This window comes from Pyrus communis, chromosome 4 (assembly GCF_963583255.1).
Source record: "Pyrus communis chromosome 4, drPyrComm1.1, whole genome shotgun sequence".
Classification (NCBI taxonomy): Eukaryota; Viridiplantae; Streptophyta; class Magnoliopsida; order Rosales; family Rosaceae; genus Pyrus; species Pyrus communis.
The window spans coordinates 29,198,827-29,223,918 of record NC_084806.1 but is presented as its reverse complement, the minus strand read 5'-3'; the positions used below and the strand labels follow the sequence as shown (position 1 = coordinate 29,223,918).

Sequence of the window (25,092 nt, the reverse complement as noted above, 5' to 3'; positions counted from 1 at the left end):
TTGCCTTCCTTCAAAAATTTCTCAAGGATTTGAAGTTGAGCAGGGTGACCGAGTCTAGTGCTTCCTTGAAGTTAACTTGGCCACAGGTGCCATGAATGGATCAAAATAAAAATTTCCCAGCCTCATTCCTTAATAAAAAAGATTGATGAATGTAAGTAATGGAAGCCTATACCAAGTAAAACAATATCTTTAATAAAAAAAGTACCTTTCATAAGTAGATACCATTTTGAATATATAAACAAGAGAGTTTAAGAGTTTAACTTTTACACTCGCTTTATATGCCATATTTAGAAGCTTTAAAGTCACCCATTCAAATTATGTGAAAATAATTAAGCAAAGAATCGTTGATCATTGGACACCAAGGTTTAAACATGAGTAAAGGCATGGGTAATAGGCACATCAAACACCAGAAATCAGAGAACAAGTATATTCCTTTCCACCATTACCACAAAAAAAATCATAATTTGATATACAAAAACAAATAGTGAAGTTTCGATATAGCCTCCTTACTCCTACATGATCTTCTCATTAGTACTAATCTTCATATGCATGATAAAACCCAAAAGAAACCACAAGTGGCAAAGGCAATGAAAAACAAACCCAATTGAGAACGTCTGAGAATAGCTGAGAACGCCTTGGGGCTCTTAGGCTTGAGCTCTAATAATTAAATTCAATAATTAATATTTTAAATTTTAAATTAATTTCGAATTTAATTAATCTTTGTATTTTTCAATGGACTCATCATTCCGGATGAAGTCTGAGAACATCTGAAAAAGTTTGAGAAAAAGATGAAGCCACACACTATTTACGTTGAACAATAACCTCCCAAAATCATATCTGTTGCAAATTGGTATATGACTACTATAAATAAATGCATTTGCATATCATTCAAAACACCAAAAATTATGTTTTCTTCCATAGAAGCAAACTGAGAGAACCACAAAGAAATTCCCTAGAAACAAAGTTTTCCGACGCAGGAATCCTAGTTTAGAACTTTGAATCCTAGTGAAGTAGATGCCTACAAAACTACAAGCACATTATAGGGATGAATTTCTATTTCAAGGATATTGCGGTATGCAAGCCTCAATCTTCAATTGATCTGTTTAATATTATTTTCGTTTACTCATTCTTTATCAATAGACTCAGTTGTAATTTATTGTTTATTAGCACATTCAAATATATATATGTCATTGATTGTTGATAAATATCCAACAATCTTGAAACATAAATTATGGATCAACAATCTGTGAATGTGAATGGCATTAGGCCTAAATACATTGAAAAACCAGAGAAATTCAAAAGGCTGGATTTCAAGAGATGGTAACAAAAGATGTTCTTCCTAACAATCATGAATCTCCCTCATGTTGTCAAGGAAGAGGCTCCAAAGTCTAATGAGAATCCAATGATGAAAGAAACTGTGATGGGAATTGAAGCTTGGAATCATTATGAGTTTTGTTGCAAGAACAATATCCTTAATAGTTTGGATGATAATCTCTATGACATCTATGCTATGTACAAGACTGCAAAAGAGATGTGGGAATCCTTGGGGAAAAAGTATAAGATTGGTGATGCTGGTTCAACTAAATTAGTGATCGATAAGTTCCTTAAATATACTACTAACATTTGCCTACACGCTTTGTGTCTATGAGCACATTTTTTTAGAAAATGAGAAAGAGAGAGGAAGAGAGAGAATGTGGGGGGAGTGGGAGGTTTTTTTTTATTTTATTTTTTTTTTATAATATTGGAGGTATTTTAACATTACCTGTAGGTAAGGCTTCAATAAAAATGGTAAAATTTGGACCTGTGAAATTACATTATCACCCATCATTTTTTTTTGTGTGATAGAAGACTAATTTGTCTTTTCACCCTCTTTTGGTTGACAAAGAGGGTTTCATTAATTAGTAGACATAATGAATTCTAAGTCTGTTGTCTCTCAGGTCGAGAAAATCCAGAAATTGATTTGTGGACTGCATTAAGAGGAATATGAGATCAATGAGCATTTTGAAGTCGGCCCTATGATTGAGAAATTGTCAACGTCTTGGAATGACTTTAAAATATATCTAAAGCACAACCGTCGTGAGATTAATATGGAGGATTTGACTCTGAGGCTACAAGTGAAAGTGGACACAGAAAGGCATACCGTACTGATAGGTTTGTTGCCATTAAAGCCAATGCAAATTATGTTGAGGGAGGAAACTCCAAAGCCCAGTTGAAGAAGAATAAGGTTCAGAAACTCAAGCAGTTTGCACAATTGTAAAAATTTGAAGAAGATTAAGGGCTCCTGCTATATTTATGGCAAAATTAGTCAAAAGGCACAGGATTATCATCATTGCAATGATGGAAATCAGGCCAACAAAAACAACAACCAAGCAAACATGACAATCACCAATGAAGAGTTGGTTGATGTTGTGTCTGAAATAGCATAGTCTCAAATGTGAGTGACTGGTTGACGGATACAAGTGTTAGTAAGCACATATGTGCTGACAAAACCTGTTCATTGAGTACCATTCTATTGCCTCTGGAAAAAAAAACTGTATATGGGCAGTTTTGCATCATCCGCAGTGGAGGGCAAAGGCAAAATGATACTCAAACTCACATATGGGAAGAGTTTGACTTTGCTGAATATGTTGAATGTTCCTGGAATAAGGAGGAACTTACTTTTTGGGCATATTCTGATTGCTAACGGTTTCAAACTTGTATTTGAATCCAACAAATACCAAGGGTGAGATGTTTGTTGGAAAGGACTATGTGGTTGATGGCCTTGTGAAACTCATTGTAATTGTTATTGATGATGCTAATAAAATAAATGATTCTACTTATATTACTGAGTCTTTTAATATTTGGCATACAAGATTAGGACATGTTAATTTTCGTTTCATGCACAGAATGGTCAAATTAGAATTATTACCTAAATTCAAAATTGATTTATGTACCGAATCGAAATTTGCTAGGCCGACTAGAAAGTCAATTTTGGAAAGATCAAATGAATCGCTCAGACTAATTTACAGTAATCTTTGTGACTTTAATTCCACACCAACTCGTGGAGGAAAGAATTATTATGTCACTTTCATTGATGATTGCAATAAGTATTGCCATGTTTATTTGATTCATATCAAGGACGAAGCTTTGAATATGTTTCATACATATAAAGCTGAAGTTGAAAATCAATTTAAGAGAAAAATTAAAGCACTTAGATCTGATATAAGAGGAGAGTATAAGTCTATTGTTTTCTCAGATTTATGAGCACAGCATGAAATTATACATCAAACAACGGCTCCATATTAGAATCGGCAGATGCAAAATTCTTTGATATATCCTTGCATGGGGTCCAATATCCTAATGGATAGGGTGTTGGGTTTTCATCCATGCATCCTAGGTTCGAAACTCCCCCTCTCCTAAATTATTGTAATAGTTTCAAACCCTCTCCTTAATAATAATAAATAAAAAAAAAAGATATATTTCTTTACAAAGAAATGAATCTTGTTCTAAAAAAAATAGGATTCATGATCATAGTCATGATTAGGCTTATTCTTCAAGAGGAAAAAGGAGCAAAGTTTCTAAAACTTTATACCAGATTTCATTACTCACTTGTCCGAGATTGAACCTAGAACTTTCAAAGAAGCAATGTCTTCTTCCGAGGCTCGGAATGAAGCAATTAAAAGTGAGATGAAATCCATTATGGAAAACAACACATGGGAATTGGTTGATTTACACCTTGGTAGTAACCAATTTGTCATAAATGTATTTTCAAAAAGAATTCTGCCTTTTGTCTTTTTGTTCATTAGATATAAGAAAGTTTTGACTCTTCATTTTAGCCACTGGAAACACGTTTCTGCACATCCTTGAATTGAACAGAAACTAGGGATAACCTTTACCCATTATAAATTGGAAGCCAACGTCATAGTAAAGAGATGATTTTTGGGATGCAAACTTACCAGTACCAAACCTTTTCTAGCATGCTCTTTCAACCTCAAGATTAGAGAAGAACATTCTGTTCCTGTTGCAGGAATCCCTCTATCTGCTACAGGAAATTCCTTTTTGACTTCTCACTAGTCCCTTAGGCCTTTTTCTTCCAACTTCCCACTCTCTTGCCTCTAACTCTTTTACTCATAGGTAGTATAAAAGCATCATAGCAAAGTTCCAAGCCTCTATCTTTCTCCCAACACTGCAAATCCATCTTCCAGTGCCGGAAAACTCTCTAAGTTGCTGCAATAATCTAGTAGCAGCATCTTCATATCTTAATACACCATCCTCCAATTCTTTCCTTTTCATCTATTGTAAAAACACCAAATCCACAAACCAAGCCTTAAGTTCCCCATTTTTACTACACATGAACCCAACCACCATGGCCAACTCATCCACAAAAAAAACCTCTTAGAAACCCTCACGCCAAACTTAAGCTTAACCAATACCGAATACCATCTCATTTGCTAAACTTGTGGATCTTTAGCTCCACACCTCAAGCTCTCATGCAAGCCTAATTGTTCTAATGCCCAATATTTGTTAAGAGTTCAACAAATCCTCCTCAAACTACTGGAAACACTTCATTAGGTTGGAAGCATTCAACGTGATACCAAATCAAACACATAGGAGCTGCTGAAAGAACTACAAAGCATTCCCTAGGACTTGTGTTAGTTATCCTTCGAGGTGCTTTGGGCCTAGTTCTCGCTGACTTAAAAATATGGGGCATAAAGGCCTTGTTCACCTCTTTACAATTAAGAAAGCCTAACAAAACCTTCAACAAAGAAAGATCCTAACAGGGTTTAGGTTTCTACCCATGTACCCCAAGTTCAAAACTCCTCCTCATGTAAATTAATGTAATTGTTTAAAATCTTTCCCCTCCCTTAATAATAATAATTTTTATTAAAAAAGAAAGAAAGAAGGAATGTATATAAAGTGGAATAAAAACATAATAAAATCATTAAAATTTCTAAAATATTATTTTCCTTTCATCTTCTTCAACTAAGTTACAACAAAAATTAAAAAAATAACAGAGACCACAAAGGAAAATAAAACAGAGAGTCAGAGACATGATTATTTTCATTTTTTGTCATAGACTGGTGAATATTATAACCACAACAACAAAAAGTTGATCATTCGAACAACTCGAGACTTATACACCCATTACCAATATTCACAAAGGGCATCTCTAATGCTAGATACAAAATGCCTCAAAAAGGGATATTTTACATTTTTTCAAAATTCATAAATAACGGAATGTAAGATATCCATCTTTGTTGGAAGGTGTGAGTAAACTTACATTTTTTTTAATTTTTTTATTTTTTATTTTTACACTTTTTTGTTGATGAGGCCTATTAACCAAAGAGAAAAAATTAATGAAATCTCAAAATTTGCATGCTCTCATCGAATTATAATTTTCATTTATATATGTCGGAAATGTAAAATAAGATATAACTATAATGATTGCATCACACATTTGTATTTGTACGTCTACAGTACGGCCTGACGCGAGGCTGAACTAGTAATTATGTGACCTGCGTACACGTGATTTTGTGTTTGGATCACATAAATGTTTCTCCTTTTGATTTTATAATATTATTAGCAAAATCTGTTAATTTAATGCCAACTAAAACAAGAGAGAATAATAAATCTATCAAAGGAGAAGGATAGAATAGAAATTAACAAACATTGACAGTCGAAAGTGGGGTTTAGGGAAAGAGACACACAGAAGTGGGCAGAGTTAGAGAAGGAGACCCAAACAAAACAAACAAACAAACCAACAAACCAACCAACCAACCAGCCGGAGGCTCTGCGGATTCGAAGGTCAAATCTGAACTAGAAGAAGAAGCCGAACAAGGGTTTGCTCTGCTCTGCCGTGCTCGATTGGGGGTGTCAATTTGAAGTTGAAAGCCTGGAGCAGTTGTAAGTGGCGACTCTGAATTTATGTCCTTCTTTCTGTGCTCACTGATTGGTTTTCATTCATGTTCATTAGTTGATTTTAATCTTCTGCGTGAGTGAAATTAGGGATTAATTTTGGTAATTGTGGGTTTCAATTGCGTTAGTAGGATTAAAAATTATGCTGGATATTTCTATTTCTGGTCGATATTACAATTCTCCGATATCCATTGATATTTCGGCTTTTTCAGAGATTCAAAATTTACATTCTGTAATTATAGGTAATATATAATATTTTTTAGGCTCAGCCATGAACCAGTTTGTGTGCTTGGGACCGTGTGCAGATTGAACTACACTTTCTGTGTTAATGAAACACATGGTGCTCTGCTATTTGATTAGCTTGAAAGGTAAGGATTCTATTCTTTAGCATTACACAGTGGGTTTAGTATGGATGTTGGAGTGGTTGGTGTCGAAGGAATGGTGCATTGCGGGATGGCCGATGATGGTGATGCTGAACAAAGTGAAGGTGTAGAACTGAATAATGCCAAAAATTCAGAGGCTCATGATGAAGATGGGATTTCTGAGCCATACGTGGGTATGGAATTTACTTCTGAAGAGGCTGCTAAGACTTTCTACGATGAATACGCCAGGCGTTTGGGTTTTAGCTCTAAAGTTGGTCAATCCAGTCGTTCTAAACCTGATGGGACAACCATAGCTCGGGAGTTTGTATGTGGCAGAGAGGGTTTGAAAAGAAGGCATGCTGATAGTTGTGATGCAATGCTTAGGATAGAGTTAAAGGATCAAGACAAGTGGGTTTCAACGAAATTTGTGAAGGAGCATAGTCATGCATTAGCGAATCCTGCTAAAATGCAATATCTCCGGCCTCGCCGGCATTTTGCTGGTGCAGCAAAGAACGCAGCTGAAACTTATCAAGGAGTAGGGATTGTTCCCAGTGGTGTTATGTATGTATCAATGGATGGAAACCATGGAAACCATACCATTGTAGAGAAAAATCATGTAGTTAGGAATACTTCATCTGCAGAATCAAATAGGCCAATCAAGAATGCTGTAACAGTCGATCATGCTCTTAGGCCTAGTAGTCGAAGGAGGACACTAGGGAAGGATGCTCAGAATTTGCTGGAGTATTTCAAGAAAATGCAGGCTGAGAACCCTGGTTTCTTTTATGCAATACAACTTGATGAAGATAATCACATGGCAAATGTGTTCTGGGCAGATGCGAGGTCAAGAACTGCGTACTGTCATTTTGGTGATTCTGTGACACTGGATACCACATACAGAGTCAATCAGTATAGGGTGCCCTTTGCTCCATTTACCGGAGTGAACCATCATGGTCAAACGGTTTTGTTTGGTTGTGCATTACTTCTAGACGAGTCTGAAGCATCTTTTATTTGGTTGTTCAAGACATTCCTTACAGCAATGAATGATTGCTCTCCTGTTTCGATTATGACTGATCAGGACAGAACCATACAGACAGCAGTTTCTCAGGTGTTTCCAGAAGTCCGTCACTGCATTAGCAAGTGGCATGTTTTAAGAGAAGGCCAGGATAGGTTGGCACATGTATGCCATGCACACCCCAATTTCCAGCTGGAACTTTATAATTGTATCAACTTGACTGAAACTGTTGAGGAGTTTGAATTGTCATGGGATTCTATCCTTGATAAATATGACCTCAGGAGAAATGATTGGCTTCAATCGTTATACCATGCTCGTGCTCAGTGGGTACCTGTGTATTTCCGGGATTCCTTTTTTGCTGCCATATCTCCCAATCAAGGGTACGATGGTTCGTTCTTTGAAGGCTATGTGAATCAACAGACCACATTACCATTGTTCTTTAGGCAATATGAAAGAGCTTTGGAGAATTGGTTTGAAGGGGAAATAGAAGCAGACTTTGATACAATTTGTACAACACCAGTTTTGAGAACACCATCACCCATGGAGAAACAAGCAGCCAATCTTTATACAAGAAAGATTTTTGCAAAATTTCAAGAAGAGCTAGTTGAGACTTTTGTGTACACAGCAAATAGAATTGAAGGTGATGGAGCTATTAGCACATTCAGAGTTGCAAAATTCGAAGACGACAGCAAGGCATACATCGTTACATTTAACTATCCGGAGATGAGAGCTAACTGTAGTTGTCAAATGTTTGAGTATTCAGGCATTCTTTGTAGACATGTTTTGACAGTATTTACTGTAACGAATGTGCTTACATTGCCTTCCTATTACATTTTGAAACGATGGACAAGAAATGCAAAGAATGGAACTAACCCAGATGAACATAGTGGGGAGTTACATGGCCAAGAGTCTCTAACTTTACGGTACAACATTCTGTGTCGAGAAGCCATCAAATATGCAGAGGATGGGGCAACCACTACAGAAACTTTTATTGCAGCAATGACTGCTCTTAAAGATGGTGGGAAGAAGATTTCTGTTGTGAAAAAAAATGTTGCTAAAGTTGCACCTCCTAGCTCTCAGACTAATGTGACTGGCTATGATGACAAGAAAAACTCGACATCAACATCAGATATGACTCCTCTGTTGTGGCCACGCCATGATGAAGTAATGAGGCGTTTTAATTTGAATGATGCTGGTGCACCTGCTCCAAATGTTTCTGACTTGAATTTTCCACGGATGGCCCCGGTATCTCTTCATCGAGATGATGGTACTCCTGAGAACATGGTAAGGAAAATAATTCTTTGTTTTGTTGCTGTACTTCTAGTCCCTTTTGTTCTGAGTGCAAGTTCATGGCATTGATCTGGGCTTTTTTGCAGGTGGTACTTCCATGTCTAAAGTCAATGACTTGGGTCATGGAAAATAAGAATTCAACACCAGGAAATAGAGTAGCTGTCATTAACCTGAAGGTACAAAATGAGAAATGACAATAGTTGTGACATTATGTATTATCAAATAAATTTCATTAGCTGTGACATAATGTATTATCAAATAAATTTAGCTGAAGTTTACCGTATTTGATAATCAGACCCCAGGATGCCTGAGTTACATGAAATCTTTTTAAATCCTTCATCTAGGCTATCTCTTCATATGGTATTATTACTGCACTTAATTCTGAGATGTAGCATTGTTCTAATGGAATGCTCGGGTTTGCACTGTCAAGCTTAGCAAGAGTGTTCTCTTTCTTCCATATTTTTCTTCTTAAACATCTCTATTATGACCACTGCAGTTGCAAGATTATAGCAGAATTCCATCAACTGAATCAGAGGTTAAGTTTCAGCTCTCAAGGGTTTCATTGGAGCCAATGTTAAGGTCCATGTCCTACATCAGTGATCAGCTATCAACACCAGCTAATAAGGTTGCTGTTATAAATTTGAAGGTATGGAGGCAAAGTTTCAAACCTATATCTCCTAAATTTGGTCAGACTGCTTGGTGAACCACTTTTCTCCCTCATGTTGTTTGTTCATTCCCAATACCTTTTGATTCTTTGTGGGTTTCCACTTGGAAATGCCCTTTCATAGCTGGGTCTTCTGCAAGCGGAATTATGGTTAATCAATTCAGAATACTCTAGGCTGTGTTCAATAAGTTTTTCCAATTTTACCTTTCTGTTAACCGGTGTAGGCTGCCTTGGAAAAGCGTATTTCAATCCCTTAATGTGTTGTATTTGAAGCTCCAAGTCACAGCGGGAAAGAGGGAGTGATACTGTTTTTGGAAGGATATATCGGCATGAGATCCCTGTTTTAGTGTTACTTTAGTTTTAATAATGGATTGCACTGTCTCTATTTCCAATCCATACTATAAATTTTGAAAGGCCAAGGTTTTTCCTGAGGTCCAACTTTTGGCTTGGATTGTTGCTCATTGAAGGGTGAATACCTCTGTGGTCCTTCAGTGGAAGAGGCCAAATTTTGTTTATACCCTGACTGGTGCACTCTGTTTAGAGGAACTTCACAGAGCTTTCGTACTCTCTCTATCTCTCTCTCTGGGAAATCCTTTATTGGTAGTGACTTTTTGGGGAGATGCAGGTTATTAGTGACTTTTTGGGGAAGGAAACAGCCTAAGTTGTGAGGGAAGGTTGGGGAGTTTGTGGACTTCTTCTGGGATAAGGCTAGATTTTGGCTTAGGTTTTGTCTTGGTTTCATGATAGCCTTTCTTTTAAATATGGATTGGGAAGCTTCTGTTTCTTAATTTTTCACATGTTTGGTCCTTTTCTAAAAAATGGGAATGCAGTTGCAATGATTTATTTCACACAGTTGCTGATAGGACAGTGGGACATCAACCATTGTAATTTTGGTAGACATGAATTCATTGCATATGTTATTGGTTTCATTGCATGTTTTATTGGTTGTACAATGTAAGTGTTAGAGTAGGGGGACATCAACTAGATTATCAAATGAGACAAGAAGATATAAGAATCACATCATTTAATCAGACATTTCTACTTGTGGCTTTTGGAATTGCAACATATAATCTCTCTCTCTCTCTCTCTCTCTCTCTCTCTCTCTCTCACACACACACACACACACACACATTAAATGTTTTGGCCCAATTCTAACTACCTGATTAAAACCGTCCAAAACGTGACAGTTTCTATCCTTGTTGATATGTTTTGTTGGTCTACCATCATCCCGAAAGGCTTGAGCTATTGGGATGTGGAACACCGACTGCTAATTTCGTCTGTCTGCCTGATATGTGGACCCTCACCACCATTTATATTAAATAGCTCAACTTTTATAATTATCTAAAGGTTGCAATTGAAGGGATGTACTATGGTAAGCTTAACATTTCTTAAACCTGTTAAGATGAGGGCTAACACATTGTGTAGGTTGTAACAAATTAAATTTTTAGTCCTCAAATGAAACTAATACTCTCAATGTAAGTCTTACATTAAAGCCTTAAGTCCATCTCTGTTAACTATTCTGGATTTGAAATGAAAATTTTATAGATGTCACTTCTAGAATTGTGATAAGATTTTGTTGTTTTGAAGGTTTTGTTTTCCCGTTTACTTAATGTTTGACAGGTTAAGATGCATAATCTTTTTCTATTTCTTCAGCTTCAAGACACAGAGACAACTTCAGGGGAGTCAGAGGTCAAGTTTCAAGTTTCTAGGGATACATTGGGTGCCATGCTAAGATCAATGGCCTATATCCGTGAGCAGCTTTCAACTGCTGTAAGCTTTCTCAACCAATTCTGCGTTTGATGTCTTGTTTTTGGTTTAGCTACTTCATATATGCTGATTTATGGATCACAAAAAATTTCTGAAATGTTTATGTTCCCTGGTAAATGATTACTAGTTTGAAAGTTAGTGCTTAGAATCAAGTATTTAGGTTGTACGACAGAGAGAATTTAAGAATTTACCGGCCACTATAGGCCCAAAGCTGAAGAGAAAACCTAATCAACCATACAAATAATTTATTGGTAATTTGATTTAGATGATGAACATCTTGCAGGTGTATCTCCAAAATTCCAAATCACATAGATAGTATTGTAATTTATTGGTAATCATCTGGCAATATTTTTTTTTTTAATGGTAAACATAATATTTTATATAAACTAAATAAAAATTATACTAAAGGGATCTCTCTCTCCCCACTTAGTGGGAAAAGGCTTTGTTGTTGTTGTTGGATCTCTCTCTCCCCCTCCCCTTAAATAGATATCTTTTACACTTCATCCTAAATATCTTATTAGGTCCTTTCGGGTGACTTTTTTGTGTTTGGTTATTGTATTTTGATTTGATATTAATAATAGAGAAGGGAAAATGAGACGATACAGAGCGGATATGATGGGTATGAGTGAATCAGTGGTAGGAGAAAATACACATAGAATGATTGTTTAAAATAAACACAAAAAAATTACAATTTTTTTTTTCGTTTTTGTGAAAACGAAATCTGAATCTCCCTTACAGTAGTGGCCATAGCAATTGAATAGATTTCCCTATCTATGCACACTGGTGGATATTGATGCTGTCTTCTATATTGGACCTTAATTTGGGAAACCGAAAGTTCTTAGCATTAAACCCATTGAAGCTAAACTAGCACGCTTCACTCACCCAATGATACTTGATATTTCTCCTTAATTGTTGTTACTTAAGAATTAGCCCCTCTCCTATGTCTTGTTTGAATGGTCGTCACAAGTATTGTCTAGATTCTAAGCACTAGGGTTTCTCGAACTTCTCTGAGGACGGAAGTGAGAATTATCATTAGACTTACCCTCAGAACGGGGTGTGCCAGAACTAGATCCTTCACTAGATTATCCGGAATTGTAGCCACTCTGTTCGAAAGGTTGACTCTACCGGTGATCAAAAGACGACTGCCTCCTGAGCTCTTCCGCTGAGTGCTACCACTCTCATCACCAACATTGTCACTCGGGGCATTTTTGGAATCCTCAACGCGAAGTAAAGCCTTGTAGAATTCCTGGTATGTGGTACACCTGGCAGATGCCGCCAGAGATTGGAGTTGTTTGCAGTTCTCTTTCTTAAATTGGTGGAGCATTCGGATGGGTTGGCAGTGATGGCAGGACATTAGCGGGATAGGTCAGTTAACTTCCGATGGTACTCAACAACTTACATCTTACCCTGCATCAGGTCCATGAACTCGTCTCTCTTCCGGGTCATCATGAACTGAGTAGCAACAGTAAGTTGCTCAAAATGAGGCTAGTCGCCTTCATACCGCCTCAACAACGTCGAGGTGGCAAGACTCAAGGAAGAAACCTAGAACTAACAGAAGATTGATGTTCCACCTTAGGTGTAAAAGCCAAGGGATTCCCAAGACCTTTGCTCTAATACCTAACTGGTATCAGTGCATAACATAACGTGTGTGATGAATGCAGGGCTGCGTAAACCTATTAGAGATCATAACATTAATTTCGGAAACCTAGGCCCTGAAACCAAACCGACACACTCCAACCCAGATATCCAACCCTGGACACCCGAATTGAAGCGTGCTAAGGTGACAAAAGGTCAAGTGTAAAAGAATAAATTAAAGTAATAGTATAAAATAAAGTAGAGAGAACAGAGTACGTAGAGTGTGATGAACCATTAAATAAGTGTATGGGATGAAAAACTAGAGATACCAAACTCACATCGAAGCAACTAAAAATCTAAAGCGGAAGTAAACTAATGTAACACATCCGAAGATGTTAATTACGATTTACTAAGAAAAGTCCCTACAGTGATGTGGGAAGTCTATGCCACCATGCCTCGACGGCAAGAGCACCAAAGCCTACTAAATCCTGGAGGGGCGCAAAACAAAATGGGTTGGTATGTTCGAAAGAGAGATGATTTTTAGAAATCTTTATTTATACTCACACCTTTTGTTTTGCGCCCCTCCAGGATTTAGTAGGCTTTTTGGAGATCTTAACGTTGAGGTGTATTGTCATAGTCTTCCCTCATCAGTGTAGGGACTTGTCTTAGTAAATTGTAATTAACGTCTTCGGATGCGTTACATTAGTTTACGTCCACTTTAGATTTTCAGTTTCTCTGATCTCAGTTTGGTATCTCTGGTTGTCCATATACACTTATTTAAAATGGTTCATCACAATCCCTCTGCTCTCACTACTTCTGGTTGTCCATATACACTTATTTAAAATGGTTCATCACAATCCCTCTGCTCTCACTACTTTATACTCTTACTTTAATTTATTCTTTTACACTTCACACTATGACTTGGTCTCCCAAACAAACAACATGGATTGTTGTGGCTTCCTTGGAGGAAGAGGAGTAGACTTTCGTTGATGACAAAGAATAGGAATGTACGCAGGAACAAGGGGTTGATAGAGTTTATTGATTTACTACACTTATAGATGTATACCCAACATATACTGGGACTGTGCCTTCTTTTATTATTAATACAATGTACTTGATAAAAAGGAACAAGAAAAACAAACGTGGAGTGTGGCAAAATTAAAGTAGGAAATTCCTAGACATTGTGTTTGTGTTGAGTGATTACTCGATTTCTTTTACTGTTTACTTATGTGTAAGTTTAAATTGGCAGGCTGAGATCCAGTCAGAGTCCCTTGCTAAAAAGCAGCGCAAGTAAGGGCATCTTATTATTCTACTTCCCAAACTGTAACCCCAGGTGCATGTGACATCTGGTCTCCACGGGGGAGGGGGAGGGGGAGGGGGAGGTGACGACTTATCAAGTTTGGGGTGCTCGCAGCTGCTACATTTGTCACTTTGCATAGGCCTCCCCTTTTGTGTAAGATTGTTGTCAACATATTTGTACATGTAGCGCAAGAAAATCCAAATCTTCAAAGAGATTTGATAGGTCTATGTGGTGGAAGAAATTAGAGGGTGCCACTATTTGACATGACATGCTTGTTCAGAAGTTTCTTCAAACGGAATTGGTAGGGGTAATTCTAATAGCTGTAAGTTTGCACTTGTGTTTTTTTTTTTGTTTGTTTGTTTTTCTTACGTTGTAGCACAAGATGTGAATTCGATTGTTTTTCTTGACACTGTCAGTTGCAAGGAGAGTAAGGAGTATATAATTTTCTAACCATATTTCGGGGGCTCAGAGATCCATCTCGCTAATGTCTTTTATTAATGTTAGTGGAACTTGTATTTCTCTCTACGATATTGGTTTGTATGCAGTTTGGGAAAATAAAAAAGTAAATTATGGTTTGGATGGTTTCCACTCTTGAATTTTTCAAGGAGCACCTGAGGCTAGCAGTGTTGCTGTTGCTGGTCATGCCCTCGCAAGTCATCGGTACAAGGATCCAGCCCCATGATTTTCCAGCGGATAATCTCAACCCATAGAGGCCATTTTGGGTTCCTGCGATGCCTTGATTTGTCTACAAGCGAAAGCCAAATACACAATGCACTAGATCATATCTACACATTTTGATTAGTTGACTTCAGTTGAGGGATAATTGCTACAATTTACTCTTATTAAAATTATAATGTGGATGTCATGAAAGCAAAACGAACGAGAACGCGAAAAATAAGATAAGTTACACAAAAATATCTCAACTATTTGGCAAACCATAATGTCATAACTTATTGTTTAAATATTGGAATGTTATATATCAACTTATGAAATTATTGCAATGTCAAAGTTACGTTAAATTTTCTATTAAATTGATAGTTAAGTGATAACACAATAGATGCGGATCCCACATTTTTATTGAGGTGGAAGACAAATTTGTGGACAAGTAGATAAAAAATAAATTAAAAAATATTTTAATTATTTAATAATGTAAATGACCAGAAATTAAAAATTTTAATTGTCGGCACTTGGCAGGGGGCCATTTTCGTAATAACGTTCATCTTCCTACCAATGCCCTGAAGGCTCCCAGATCCCATCCCCACCGCCACCGCCTCCCTTTGCTCCTAGTCCTGCAATTTAACGTTCTTTAGAACCTCTTTTAATTCCCAAACGCCGCGCTAAAAACTCTGCTCGCCGTCCTCCTCCTCCTCACCCCCCAACGAATCCGAATTCGGATTTTTAAAATCTAAACCCAGTGGTGGCGCTGAGGGTGGTGGTGTTTTTGTCTGGGTACCCGAAAAATACTACACGAACCCAGGTCTAAATCCAGTAGCACTCTCCTCCTCAACTCCTGGTTGATTCTCATTTGTATCCAGCAATCTATCGACTCCTCCGCCGCCCCATTTCAAATTTCATGGCGTTTCACGGTGCTTTGCAATCGCTGCGATCGCTCAGCAGGGGCCCATCCACCAGGTATTCTTTCCCTTACCTTCCTTCCCCAATTTCATCATCTCACTTCTCAGCCCTTTATGCTCAATCCAATTCGTTGCATGATGACCGTCCGATCAACAACCAATCTACTCCCCACGAACGATTTGTTCTTGATCAACTCTCTAATCTGTTACCAGTACCTCTTAATAATTCGGCTCCAAAACAATTGGAACCGAGTAATTCGGAGAAGCCGATCAATGTTAGGGCCCCTGACGGTTTCTTGTTGCCGGATGAGAAATTGCGTGGTGTTTTTCTTCAGAAATTGAGGGGTACAACTGCAATTGAGCATGCTTTGGACAATGTCGGTGTCGATTTGAGTGTTGATGTTGTTGCACAGGTAGTGAATAGAGGGAATTTAAGCAGCGAAGCGATGCTTATGTTCTTTAATTGGGTGATTAAGAAGCCCGCCATAGCGAAAGATATCCACACGTATCATATAATCCTCAAAGCATTAGGCAGAAGAAAGTTCTTTACACATATGATGCACATTTTGCATAACATGAGGGCACGAGGTATAAGTCCCGATTTGGAGACCATATCGATTGTAATGGATAGTTTCGTGAGGGCTGGATATGTGTCCAAGGCAATTCAAGTGTTCCGAAACTTGGAAGAAGTTGGTTTGGATTGTGATACTGAGTCTTTGAATATGCTTGTACAGTGTTTGTGCCAGCGGTCTCATGTAGGTGCTGCAAATTCGTTTCTCAATTCCGTCAAGGGGAAGATACAGTTCAATGGTACTACGTATAATATTGTCATTGGTGGATGGTCAAGAAATGGAAGAGTTAGTGAAATGGAGAGGATTTTGGAAGTAATGGTAGCAGATGGGTTCAGTCCCGATAATTCGACATTCAGTTTCATTATTGAGGGTTTAGGGAGAGCTGGTCGGATTGATGATGCTGTTGAGATATTTGATAGCATGAAGACAAAAGGTTGTGTGCCAGACGCCAGAGCTTATAATGCCATGATTTCAAACTTTATCTCTGTTAGAGGTTTTGATGAATGTGTGAAGTACTATAAGGGTATGCCAAGTAATAATTGTGATCCAAATATTGATACTTATACCAAATTAATTGATGCTTTCCTTAAAGCCCGGAAAGTGGTTGATGCTCTTGAAATGTTTGATGAGATGTTAGGTCGAGGTTTTCTTCCCAGTACAGGAACATTAACCTCCTTTATTGAACCCTTATGTAACTATGGTCCACCCTATGCTGCGATGATGATCTACCAGAAGGCAAGAAAGGTTGGATGCAGAGTATCATTGAGTGCTTATAAGCTATTGCTTATGCGACTTTCTAGGTTTGGCAAATGTGGAATGCTGCTAAACATTTGGGAGGATATGCAGGAATGTGGATATGGTTCGGATATGGAAGTTTATGATTATATAATTAATGGACTTTGCAACAATGGGCAGCTTGAAAGTGCAGTACTTGTCATGGAAGAGTCTGTGCAGAAAGGTTTTTGCCCAACCAGGCTTAGTTATAGCAAACTAAATAACAAACTACTTGCTTCAAATAAAGTAGAGCGGGCTTACAGGCTCTTTTTAAAAGTTAAAGATGCTCGTCGTTATGACACTGCACAGAGATTTTGGCGTGCTAAGGGATGGCATTTCTGAATTGACATCATTGAGGTGTCAAGTAAAGATATTTTATGTTCTTTGAGGGATATGGCAGTATCTTGCTTTTGTTCCTTAAGAGTTGGCTGCAATGTGTTTGACAAAATTCCTACAACTATGTTTCCAAAGGGGAAGTCTATGAACGAATGATAGGCCACTGCATTAGTTCATTTAATCCCCAGGAAGGCTAACCGCTTCTTCATCTTGTCCCCATGACGAACAGTGGATCTGTCTCTGGCTGTTCTAGTAAGTATATGTGTGACTCTTTAAAATTATATGTAATGTGCTTTTGACAGCAATAACTCGTATCTTTAGCATTCAAAATATCAAATTGTTAGTAACTGGATAATTTGAGACTGGGATTTCTGGCGGATGGATATTTCATTATGATAACGCTCGTCGTGTTGATTATGGACCAATAGCTTATTGGTACAGGGTTGTCATCATGTTTGGCTAGTGTACATGAACAGGTTCCTGTCTCTTAAGTCATTACTTAAATTAAATTTCTTAACAAAATAATTTCGTTTGCAAGCTTGTCACCTGGAAATCTTTTGTATGAAATAAATGTTGTGTCAATAATGTTTAAACAGAATTTGTGAAACCGACCAATCAGAACCACTTTTGTCAAAGTGGCATGAGAAACTCATTAGACAGGTGATTAGTGGAGTTATTCCTTTTTCAATGATGTCAATTGTCAGGGTTAGCTGTATGACGAGCACTTTTTTATTTCCTGATTCTTTTTCATTGGGTGAACATTACTACATATTAACAGATTTGATTTAACCTTCATGCAGGGAAGGCCAGACAAGACTGCGGTTACTGTATTACAGAGTCCTGAAATAATGATCTGCTATCCATTATATGGATATCAAATTAAGGGATTTACAAGAGTGAGATTTCCAAAATTAAAGTTTGATGGTTGCAGAGAAAAAGAGAGTTCCGAAGTGAAGCATGATGTGCTAGTGCTACTGAAATGCGAAGGTGATTGTGGTTTAGGAACTGGTACAAATGGACGAGGATGCTGACAATACCATGGGAAAGTATTGGTCTAGAATAAAGTCCTGAGAAGGATTCAAGGTAAACATTGATTATCTGATCAGTACTTAATAAATTTGAAATATCTTTTTGGTAGTGGGTTGAAGAGTGGTTTTGTGCGGCGGTGGTTTGTAGTCTTCATTTGAAAGTTTCCAGTTCAAAATATGAGTTGCCCAAACATTTAATGGATGGGCAGGAACCTAGCCTGTTCAGAATGGTTAAGGGGGGGCGTCTCGTCATATAGCAGGCAAGGAAAGACTGAAAACGGAAAACAAGCCAAAAGAGAAACCATTTTGTGAGTTCAGTTGTCTTGCTTATGAAACTTGACCTCTCCAGCCGTCCAGCGTCACTGTCATCGTGACATTTGAAAGAATAGCAATATTGGTGTATCATCAGTTGGGAAGATTCCGGGGCAGCTGCCGGACTTTGTTTTCACCATTAGCAATATTGGTGTTGCTTCCGTAACTAACAGTTGAATTACCAATTAATTAATGTCTAGCTAGCTCGTTCTGCAAATTCAGTGGTCAACTTTTCCCCTTGTATCCTATTAAACTTGCTCACTGTGATACTTAAAAAAATAAACCTCTCGTAAATGATTTTTGCCAAAGCCTAAGGTATTGGTATTCCGCCGTAAGCGCGGCGAGGCGGGTGACGTGAGCATAATTATTCAATTAACATCATGCTTGTGTTCATGGAAAAATAAGTTCAACTTAAGAACACATGCTTTTAGATTAAGTTTAGAATTCCATATCTTAAGATCTCATATGCGGACCAATTCAATATCGATGGGGCTCTTCTAGTACTCACACGAATAGGAAAGTAATCCAAATTTATCTGCAAGGGATTACTTTCCGCACCAATAAGAAACTACTTCAAGCAAAGTATATTTGACGAGTGATAAAGTAATCGGAGCAATGATCATTAAAGGGTAAATTAAATTAAAGGCCAACCTTTATTTCCTTTAAATCTACCCAAGAGGTGTTATTTTTAGGGTACGAATATGGCTCTTTCTGTACGAGCTTTGCCTTTATTTTCTCTCTACATGTCTAGGGAAGAGGATCCTCTTCTAAGCTTAGGATGGGAATTTTCCTGATCAACCTATCTGGGCCGTTCAAATTTAATCCAATGACTTCAAACAGAAGGCCTTCTAAAAATTATAATAATTACAACCGTTGGATAAAATTTGAACGGTTTAAATAGACTGAGCAGGAGGATCCCATCCTGAGCTCAGGAGAGGATCCTCTTCGCATGTCTAGTGCAGACCAAGTGTTGGACGAAATGTCACTTCTGTAATCATGGGTCATAGTTTTCATTCAATGGATTCTCTCTTGTCGGCTACAAATCCCCTTTTGTTCCCTCAAAGTTTTGCAAGAAATGGCCGCCGGCTGGTTGCAGTGGCGCAGCGTTCTAACACAAGGACACGACTTCCCAAGAACCTTCGCTACCCGCGGCGCACCAAGCTTCCTCCGGACCTCCTTGGAATCGACCCCTTCTTGAACAACACAAGCACTTCCACAGACCCTTCATCTCGAACCGAAGAATTCGAGGTGGCAGCAGCAGCAGCAGATGAAGAAGGTAAAGAAGATGGCGTCATTGCGTGGGAATCAGATGAGATTGAAGCTATTTCATCCCTTTTCCAAGGGAGAATACCCCAGAAGCCCGGAATGCTGAATCGACAGAGGCCTTTCCCGCTCCCACTTCCTCACAAGCTTCGACCTTTGAGACTTCCCACGCCCAAGAAACATGTTAAGGTGCCGCCCGTATGCGACCAGGTGTACAAAAACCCTAATGCGCTTGTTGGGTTAGCAAGGGAAATCAGAAGCCTTGGAGCAGACGAAGACGTGGGACGAGTTCTGAACAATTGGGTTCAGTTTCTTAGAAAAGGCTCTCTTTCCATGACAATTAGGGAATTGGGTCATATGGGTCTCCCCGAGAGAGCTCTGCAGACCTTCTCTTGGGCTCAGAAACAGCCTCAACTCTTCCCCGATGACCGCCTTTTGGCTTCAACGGTTGAGGTCCTGGCAAGGCACCACGAGCTTAAACTGCCTTTCAATTTGGACAAGTTTGCTAGTTTGGCAAGTCGTGGAGTGATTGAGGCAATGGCAAGAGGGTTCATTAAAGGAGGAAGCTTGCATCTAGCTTGGAAGCTTGTATTGGTAGCTAAGAATAGTGGAAGAAAGTTGGATCCGGGTTTATATGCTAAGCTGATACTCAAGCTTGGGAAGAACCCCGATAAGCACAGGCTTGTAATGACCTTACTCGACGAGCTTGGAGAAAGGGAAGACATGAATTTAAGTCAGCAGGATTGTACTGCTATTATGAAAGTGTGCATTAGGCTTGGGAAATTTGAAGTTGTGGAGAGTGTTTATGACTGGTTTAGACAATCTGGGCATGATCCAAGTGTCGTTATGTATACAACTCTGATTCATAGCCGCTATTCGCAGAAGAAATACAGGGAGGCTCTAGCTTTGGTTTGGGAAATGGAGGCTTCAAATTGTCTCTTTGATTTTCCAGCTTATCGTGTGGCAGTAAAGCTTTTTGTTGCTCTGAATGATCATCCAAGGGCAGTAAGATATTTCTCAAAGCTTAAGGAAGCAGGTTTCTCTCCAACATATGATGTATATTTAGACATGATTAAAATTTACGTGGTTTCTGGGAGGCTGGCTAAGTGCAGGGATGTATTCAAGGAGGTAGAAATAGCAGGATTGAAGTTAGATAAAGAAACAATGTCTCAGTTGTTGCAATTAGAAAGATAAAAAAAGTTAGGTTTTTGAAATTCCAACTTTCGTGTTGTAACTTGTAACTTGTAACTTGTAATTGCTAATTAGTGATGCTCTCATGTGGAGTAGAAGTTATTTCTGCCCATGTTCATTGGTTTTTGGAGTGGACTTCCGTTATCTTTATGATCTTCTATACATTGTAAAGTTTCATAGAGCCATCAGGGACATCGATTTGTTGGCATTCATATGTGTTCTCATATTTCCGTTCTTAATAATTATATCTAATGGAAGTGATAATGTTTTTGCATTAGATAATGAAATGACCACTCTATCACATCATAGATTTCTCTCAGTTATTGCAGATAATTGCTTTCTGCAGTATTTATTTCCTCTTTTTGTGTGGTAACAGTGAATGCTATCCAAAGCCGGAATTCCAATCCTGTCTCCCGCGCTTGCCTCCCTCGCAATCAAAACAGAAGGATATCTTGTTTGAGTTTAACTACAATATCTAAAACTCTTGAAAAGGTCCAACTGGCATCTGTCTGGTTACTTTTATTTTATATTCTAATTTTCTTTTGGGGTTTTTATGGCTGTCCTTTTTTGAACTTCTGTAAATTAATTTTGAATTCAGCGTGTCTGACCTACTATTGGTGTAACTCCTGCTCCAAATAGATTCATAATGCTGTGATATTCTGTTTTTTATTTTTTTTATTTTTTTAAATTTTTTTAATAATATTAATGATGGCGTACACTTAATCTCTGAACTTTAGGTAAGTTCAGTTGTTGACAAGATATTAACTGATTCTTGATTTCTTGTACATCTCTTCCAAACCTTCCTCTGTGGGATCGTGAGTGTGTATTTGTGTGTGCTCGTGTGTGTATATGTGTTCATGCAGCCGACGGTATACACCTGATCCCAGAACTTAAGTTTTATTGTTGACAAGTTATTAACTTTGCTCTATCCTTCACTTCTGTTAATAACAACCCTCTGTGTGAGAATAAATGCTTATTTTCGATAATGTGCATTGATGCATGTGATGGTTAACTTTTATCTGTAAACTTCAGCCTTCAGGTAACTTCAAAGTGTTGACTAGTTAGAAACTGATGCTCTATGTTTGCAAATGAGTGCGTATTTGTGCATGCATTTGTGTGTGGTGTACATGATGTTTTACTCTTGATCTCTGAACTTCTGGTAAGTTTAACTGTTGACAAGCTATTAACCGATGCTCAATTTTTTTGTACATATGCTACATTCCTTTGTGTGAGCATGAGTGTGTATTTGTGTTTTTGTGTGCTGGGGCAGATGATGGTTCACACTTGATCTCTGAACTTTATGAAAGTTCAATTGTTGACAAGTTATTAGCTGATGCTCTATCCTTTGCACATCTGTTCATAATAATTCTATGTGTGATCTGTGCCTGTTTGCACCAGTGAGTGTTAGTTCAGATGATGCTACTATTACACCTTTATCTTTTATAGCGTTGCTGCTATTATTCATTTGTTAACATCAAAGGTGAACACTGGCTCATCTCATTCTTCATAATTATCCACTTTGTGGCCTTTGCAACCACCATTTTTATCATTATTCTTGATTTTATTTTATTTTTATCTGCGTTTAACCTTTTAAGTGAGGTGAGTTTGAGTCATGAACTTGTGTGAGTTTGGTGGGTTCTCACTGTTTATTTGATTGTTGAAGATGTAGGAAATCAGGGAAGGGAGTTTCAAAATTTACTCTTTCCACTATGTTGAGAGGGGGAGAAAGGGTAAAAGATGGTTTTGGCTGCTGTTATTTTAACATTTTGGGTTTAATTAATGAGTCTTCCAACAATTTTTTTTTGTCGTTGAGTTGGGTATTCTCTGGTTCTTTCTTTTTGTTTTTTTTCCCCAGTGCCATCCCTTTTATACTTCCTCTGCAATTTTAAGATCATCAAGAGCTAGATACGATTGTATCATTGCTTATTAGAACCTGTACAAGGACCACCCTTGGGTTTTTAATTCTACTGTCAACTTTATTTCTTCTAATAGTGGAGATCATTACAAGTTCTGTTGCAGACAATTTTCTTACCGGTATTGTGTTCGGCTGAGCTTCTGTGACTTTTGCTGCGTTAAGCTCTTAGTATTTGGAGAGACATTGATAACGAAGAAGCACTGGCGTAATTAACGCTTATTTGAATTGGGTTCATCCTACACTTAGTCACTTGCAGGTGAGTGCTTGGTTTGGTCACTGAAGAATTCATATTGTTTTTCTGTAATCTATACTAGTTCATATCCATTGTTTTGGCTTGTACTTTAGACCTTTGGTCAATTTTCTGACAATAGAACTGGATACTGAATAAAAGAAGGTAGATGTGAGCAAGAGAAGAATATGATAAAACGGACAGGGGGATTGGGATGATTTATTGATTGAGACATTTATGCATAAAAAGTATGGGACAAAGAGTACTTTCAACTGTTGTTTTTGACAACATAGTGAGAGAACTGCAGGAAAAAAATATTGGAGAGCCACTTGAAAGATCGGATGAAAGCTCTCAAACATAATTTTAATGTGAGCACAGGTAGGTCTTCTCGGCTCTTTGCCTCTGGGTCGGTGTGAAGCTCAAGTACATTTGTAAGAAAAGCCAGTCTCCCTCCTCTTGAACAGGCCAACCATGTCCCTCTTGCAACCTCATCTCTTCTGCCTATATCTTGCAGCCTTCCCACCATGCCACTGGTTTTGTAGGCCCATACATACATACATACATGCATATTTGAAGATTAGATAATAAACAACCCCATTAAAACTTGTGAAATCAAATAAAAGTAGATTAATTCTTAAACTTGCCTGTTGTGATATTCATCTCTGTTTTGCAAGAGAAGGAAAGGGTAAAGTGGGTGGGCTTGCCAAAGGAACACTGCTATACACATTGTTGAGACTTGATGCTCGTATAAAAGTGATTTTTCTGACTTATATACATTTATGTACACACACACATACACACACACACACATCCTAAGCTCTCTACATCATACTGAGTATGATTAGTGATTAGTTACCCACACACAATTAATTGGGTAAGCACCAATTCCTCCTCATACAAAGTTTACTCTGCCTATGTTTTGCTTGTTTTCTAGTAATAGCATTTAAAACAGCCTGTTGTGATCGGTTGGTTTGGTAGGTATACTATGTACTAGGCATAAGGATTCAGAGGCCTCGCTTCTTCTATGCAGCATTCCTTGCAATGTTAATTTCTCCTTTTCTAGGGATTGGCTTATCGTTTCAGTCCAATAATATATTGACTTGTGTATATCTTTCTTCTCATCATAATACATTATTGAATCGGAACATCACGTTATGGTGAACTCGTTCGATGTAAGTCATTGTCTTCGAGCCACTAGGTATAAGTTTTAGTCAACCTATGTGGCATTGTACCTCGATTTACCTATCAAAATTTGAGCAATGGATTCCAGGTGGACAACCATTAAAGTTAAATCTATGGATCAATTGCGGTTAAAGTTTCTCTTTTTTTCCCCACTTTTACCCCTATTTAAATCTCCTATGTCACAACCAAATCATTAATTTATCCACCGAAATTACAATCTAATTATTTTGATTATTAATAATATTTTTATATACAAGTTTAGTTTTTTAAGGATTCTCCTTTTTATTTTTGTTTAATTATTTTCCTTGTGGGTGAGGATTGGAGATCAGGAAGTATCAAGGAGCTACCGCTTTTGCTTCCTAGGATCTATCTTGCAAAAAAATGGAGAGTTGGATGGAGACCTCAACCATAGAATACAAGTTGGATGGATGAAGTGGAAGAGTGCATTCGGCGTGTTGTGTGACCATCGTATACCACTAAAGCTCAAGGAAAAATTTTATAGGATGGCAATAAGGTCGACAATGCTTTATGACACGGAATGTTGGGCGGTGAAGCATCAACATGTACATAAAATGGGTGTAGTGAAAAGAATGCTTCGTTGGAAATGTGGGCACACGAGAAATGATAAGATTATGAATGAGGATATCCAAGGTAAAGTAGGAGTAGCCGAAATTGAAGAAAATATGAGAGAAAATCGGTTACGGTGGTTTGGACACGTGAAACGAAGGCCTATTGACGCTTCGGTTAAAAGATGCAATTACATAATAGAGGTTCAAGGCTGAAGGGGTAGAGGAAGATCTAGGAAGACTTAGAGTACTTGGATCTAACGAAAGACATGGCACATAACAAGT

At 37.9% G+C, this 25,092-nt stretch overlaps 3 protein-coding genes and 3 non-coding genes across 7 annotated transcripts; all 6 read left to right on the top strand.

The window, feature by feature from the left end:
- Positions 1 to 5,713: 5,713 nt before the first annotated feature.
- Positions 5,714 to 14,538, top strand: LOC137731668 (protein FAR1-RELATED SEQUENCE 3-like). 2 transcript variants are annotated; one of them, XM_068470849.1, is made up of 7 exons: positions 5,714 to 5,883; positions 6,201 to 6,263; positions 6,332 to 8,553; positions 8,646 to 8,735; positions 9,056 to 9,205; positions 10,877 to 10,993; positions 13,815 to 14,538. In XM_068470849.1, the coding sequence occupies exons 2-7, from the start codon at positions 6,224 to 6,226 to the stop codon at positions 13,857 to 13,859; spliced, it is 2,664 nt and encodes an 887-aa protein (XP_068326950.1). In that variant the 5' UTR covers positions 5,714 to 5,883; positions 6,201 to 6,223; the 3' UTR covers positions 13,860 to 14,538. The 2 variants fall into 2 exon arrangements, with proteins under 2 accessions (XP_068326950.1, XP_068326951.1); XM_068470850.1 differs by having other exon boundaries at positions 6,159 to 6,263.
- Positions 14,539 to 15,068: 530 nt separating this feature from the next.
- Positions 15,069 to 18,823, top strand: LOC137731879 (putative pentatricopeptide repeat-containing protein At5g43820). The gene is made up of 2 exons (XM_068471124.1): positions 15,069 to 17,373; positions 17,922 to 18,823. The coding sequence occupies exon 1, from the start codon at positions 15,439 to 15,441 to the stop codon at positions 17,125 to 17,127; it is 1,689 nt and encodes a 562-aa protein (XP_068327225.1). The 5' UTR covers positions 15,069 to 15,438; the 3' UTR covers positions 17,128 to 17,373; positions 17,922 to 18,823.
- Positions 18,824 to 19,391: 568 nt separating this feature from the next.
- On the top strand, positions 19,392 to 21,157 carry LOC137732269 (pentatricopeptide repeat-containing protein At2g01860). The gene has a single exon (XM_068471575.1). It carries the CDS (start codon positions 19,458 to 19,460, stop codon positions 20,916 to 20,918), a length of 1,461 nt encoding a protein of 486 aa, XP_068327676.1. The 5' UTR covers positions 19,392 to 19,457; the 3' UTR covers positions 20,919 to 21,157.
- Positions 21,158 to 21,625: 468 nt separating this feature from the next.
- LOC137733076 (small nucleolar RNA snoR101) lies at positions 21,626 to 21,688 on the top strand. The gene has a single exon (XR_011068394.1). It is a non-coding gene; the product is annotated as a small nucleolar RNA snoR101 (small nucleolar RNA).
- Positions 21,689 to 22,047: 359 nt separating this feature from the next.
- On the top strand, positions 22,048 to 22,110 carry LOC137733077 (small nucleolar RNA snoR101). Its single transcript, XR_011068395.1, has one exon. It is a non-coding gene; the product is annotated as a small nucleolar RNA snoR101 (small nucleolar RNA).
- An 80-nt stretch (positions 22,111 to 22,190) lies between these two features.
- Positions 22,191 to 22,253, top strand: LOC137733075 (small nucleolar RNA snoR101). The gene has a single exon (XR_011068393.1). It is a non-coding gene; the product is annotated as a small nucleolar RNA snoR101 (small nucleolar RNA).
- Positions 22,254 to 25,092: the final 2,839 nt, after the last annotated feature.

Bases quoted from the DNA above. Each gene is read 5' to 3' on its own strand.
- LOC137731668 (XM_068470849.1), top strand. From the start codon at position 6,224: ATGAAACACATGGTGCTCTGCTATTTGATTAGCTTGAAAG. The intron at 6,264-6,331 runs GTAAGGATTCTA...TTGGTGTCGAAG, and splicing joins CTATTTGATTAGCTTGAAAG to GAATGGTGCATTGCGGGATG. The intron at 8,554-8,645 runs GTAAGGAAAATA...GCTTTTTTGCAG, and splicing joins ATGGTACTCCTGAGAACATG to GTGGTACTTCCATGTCTAAA.
- LOC137731879 (XM_068471124.1), top strand. From the start codon at position 15,439: ATGGCGTTTCACGGTGCTTTGCAATCGCTGCGATCGCTCAGCAGGGGC.
- LOC137732269 (XM_068471575.1), top strand. From the start codon at position 19,458: ATGGGTCATAGTTTTCATTCAATGGATTCTCTCTTGTCGGCTACAAAT.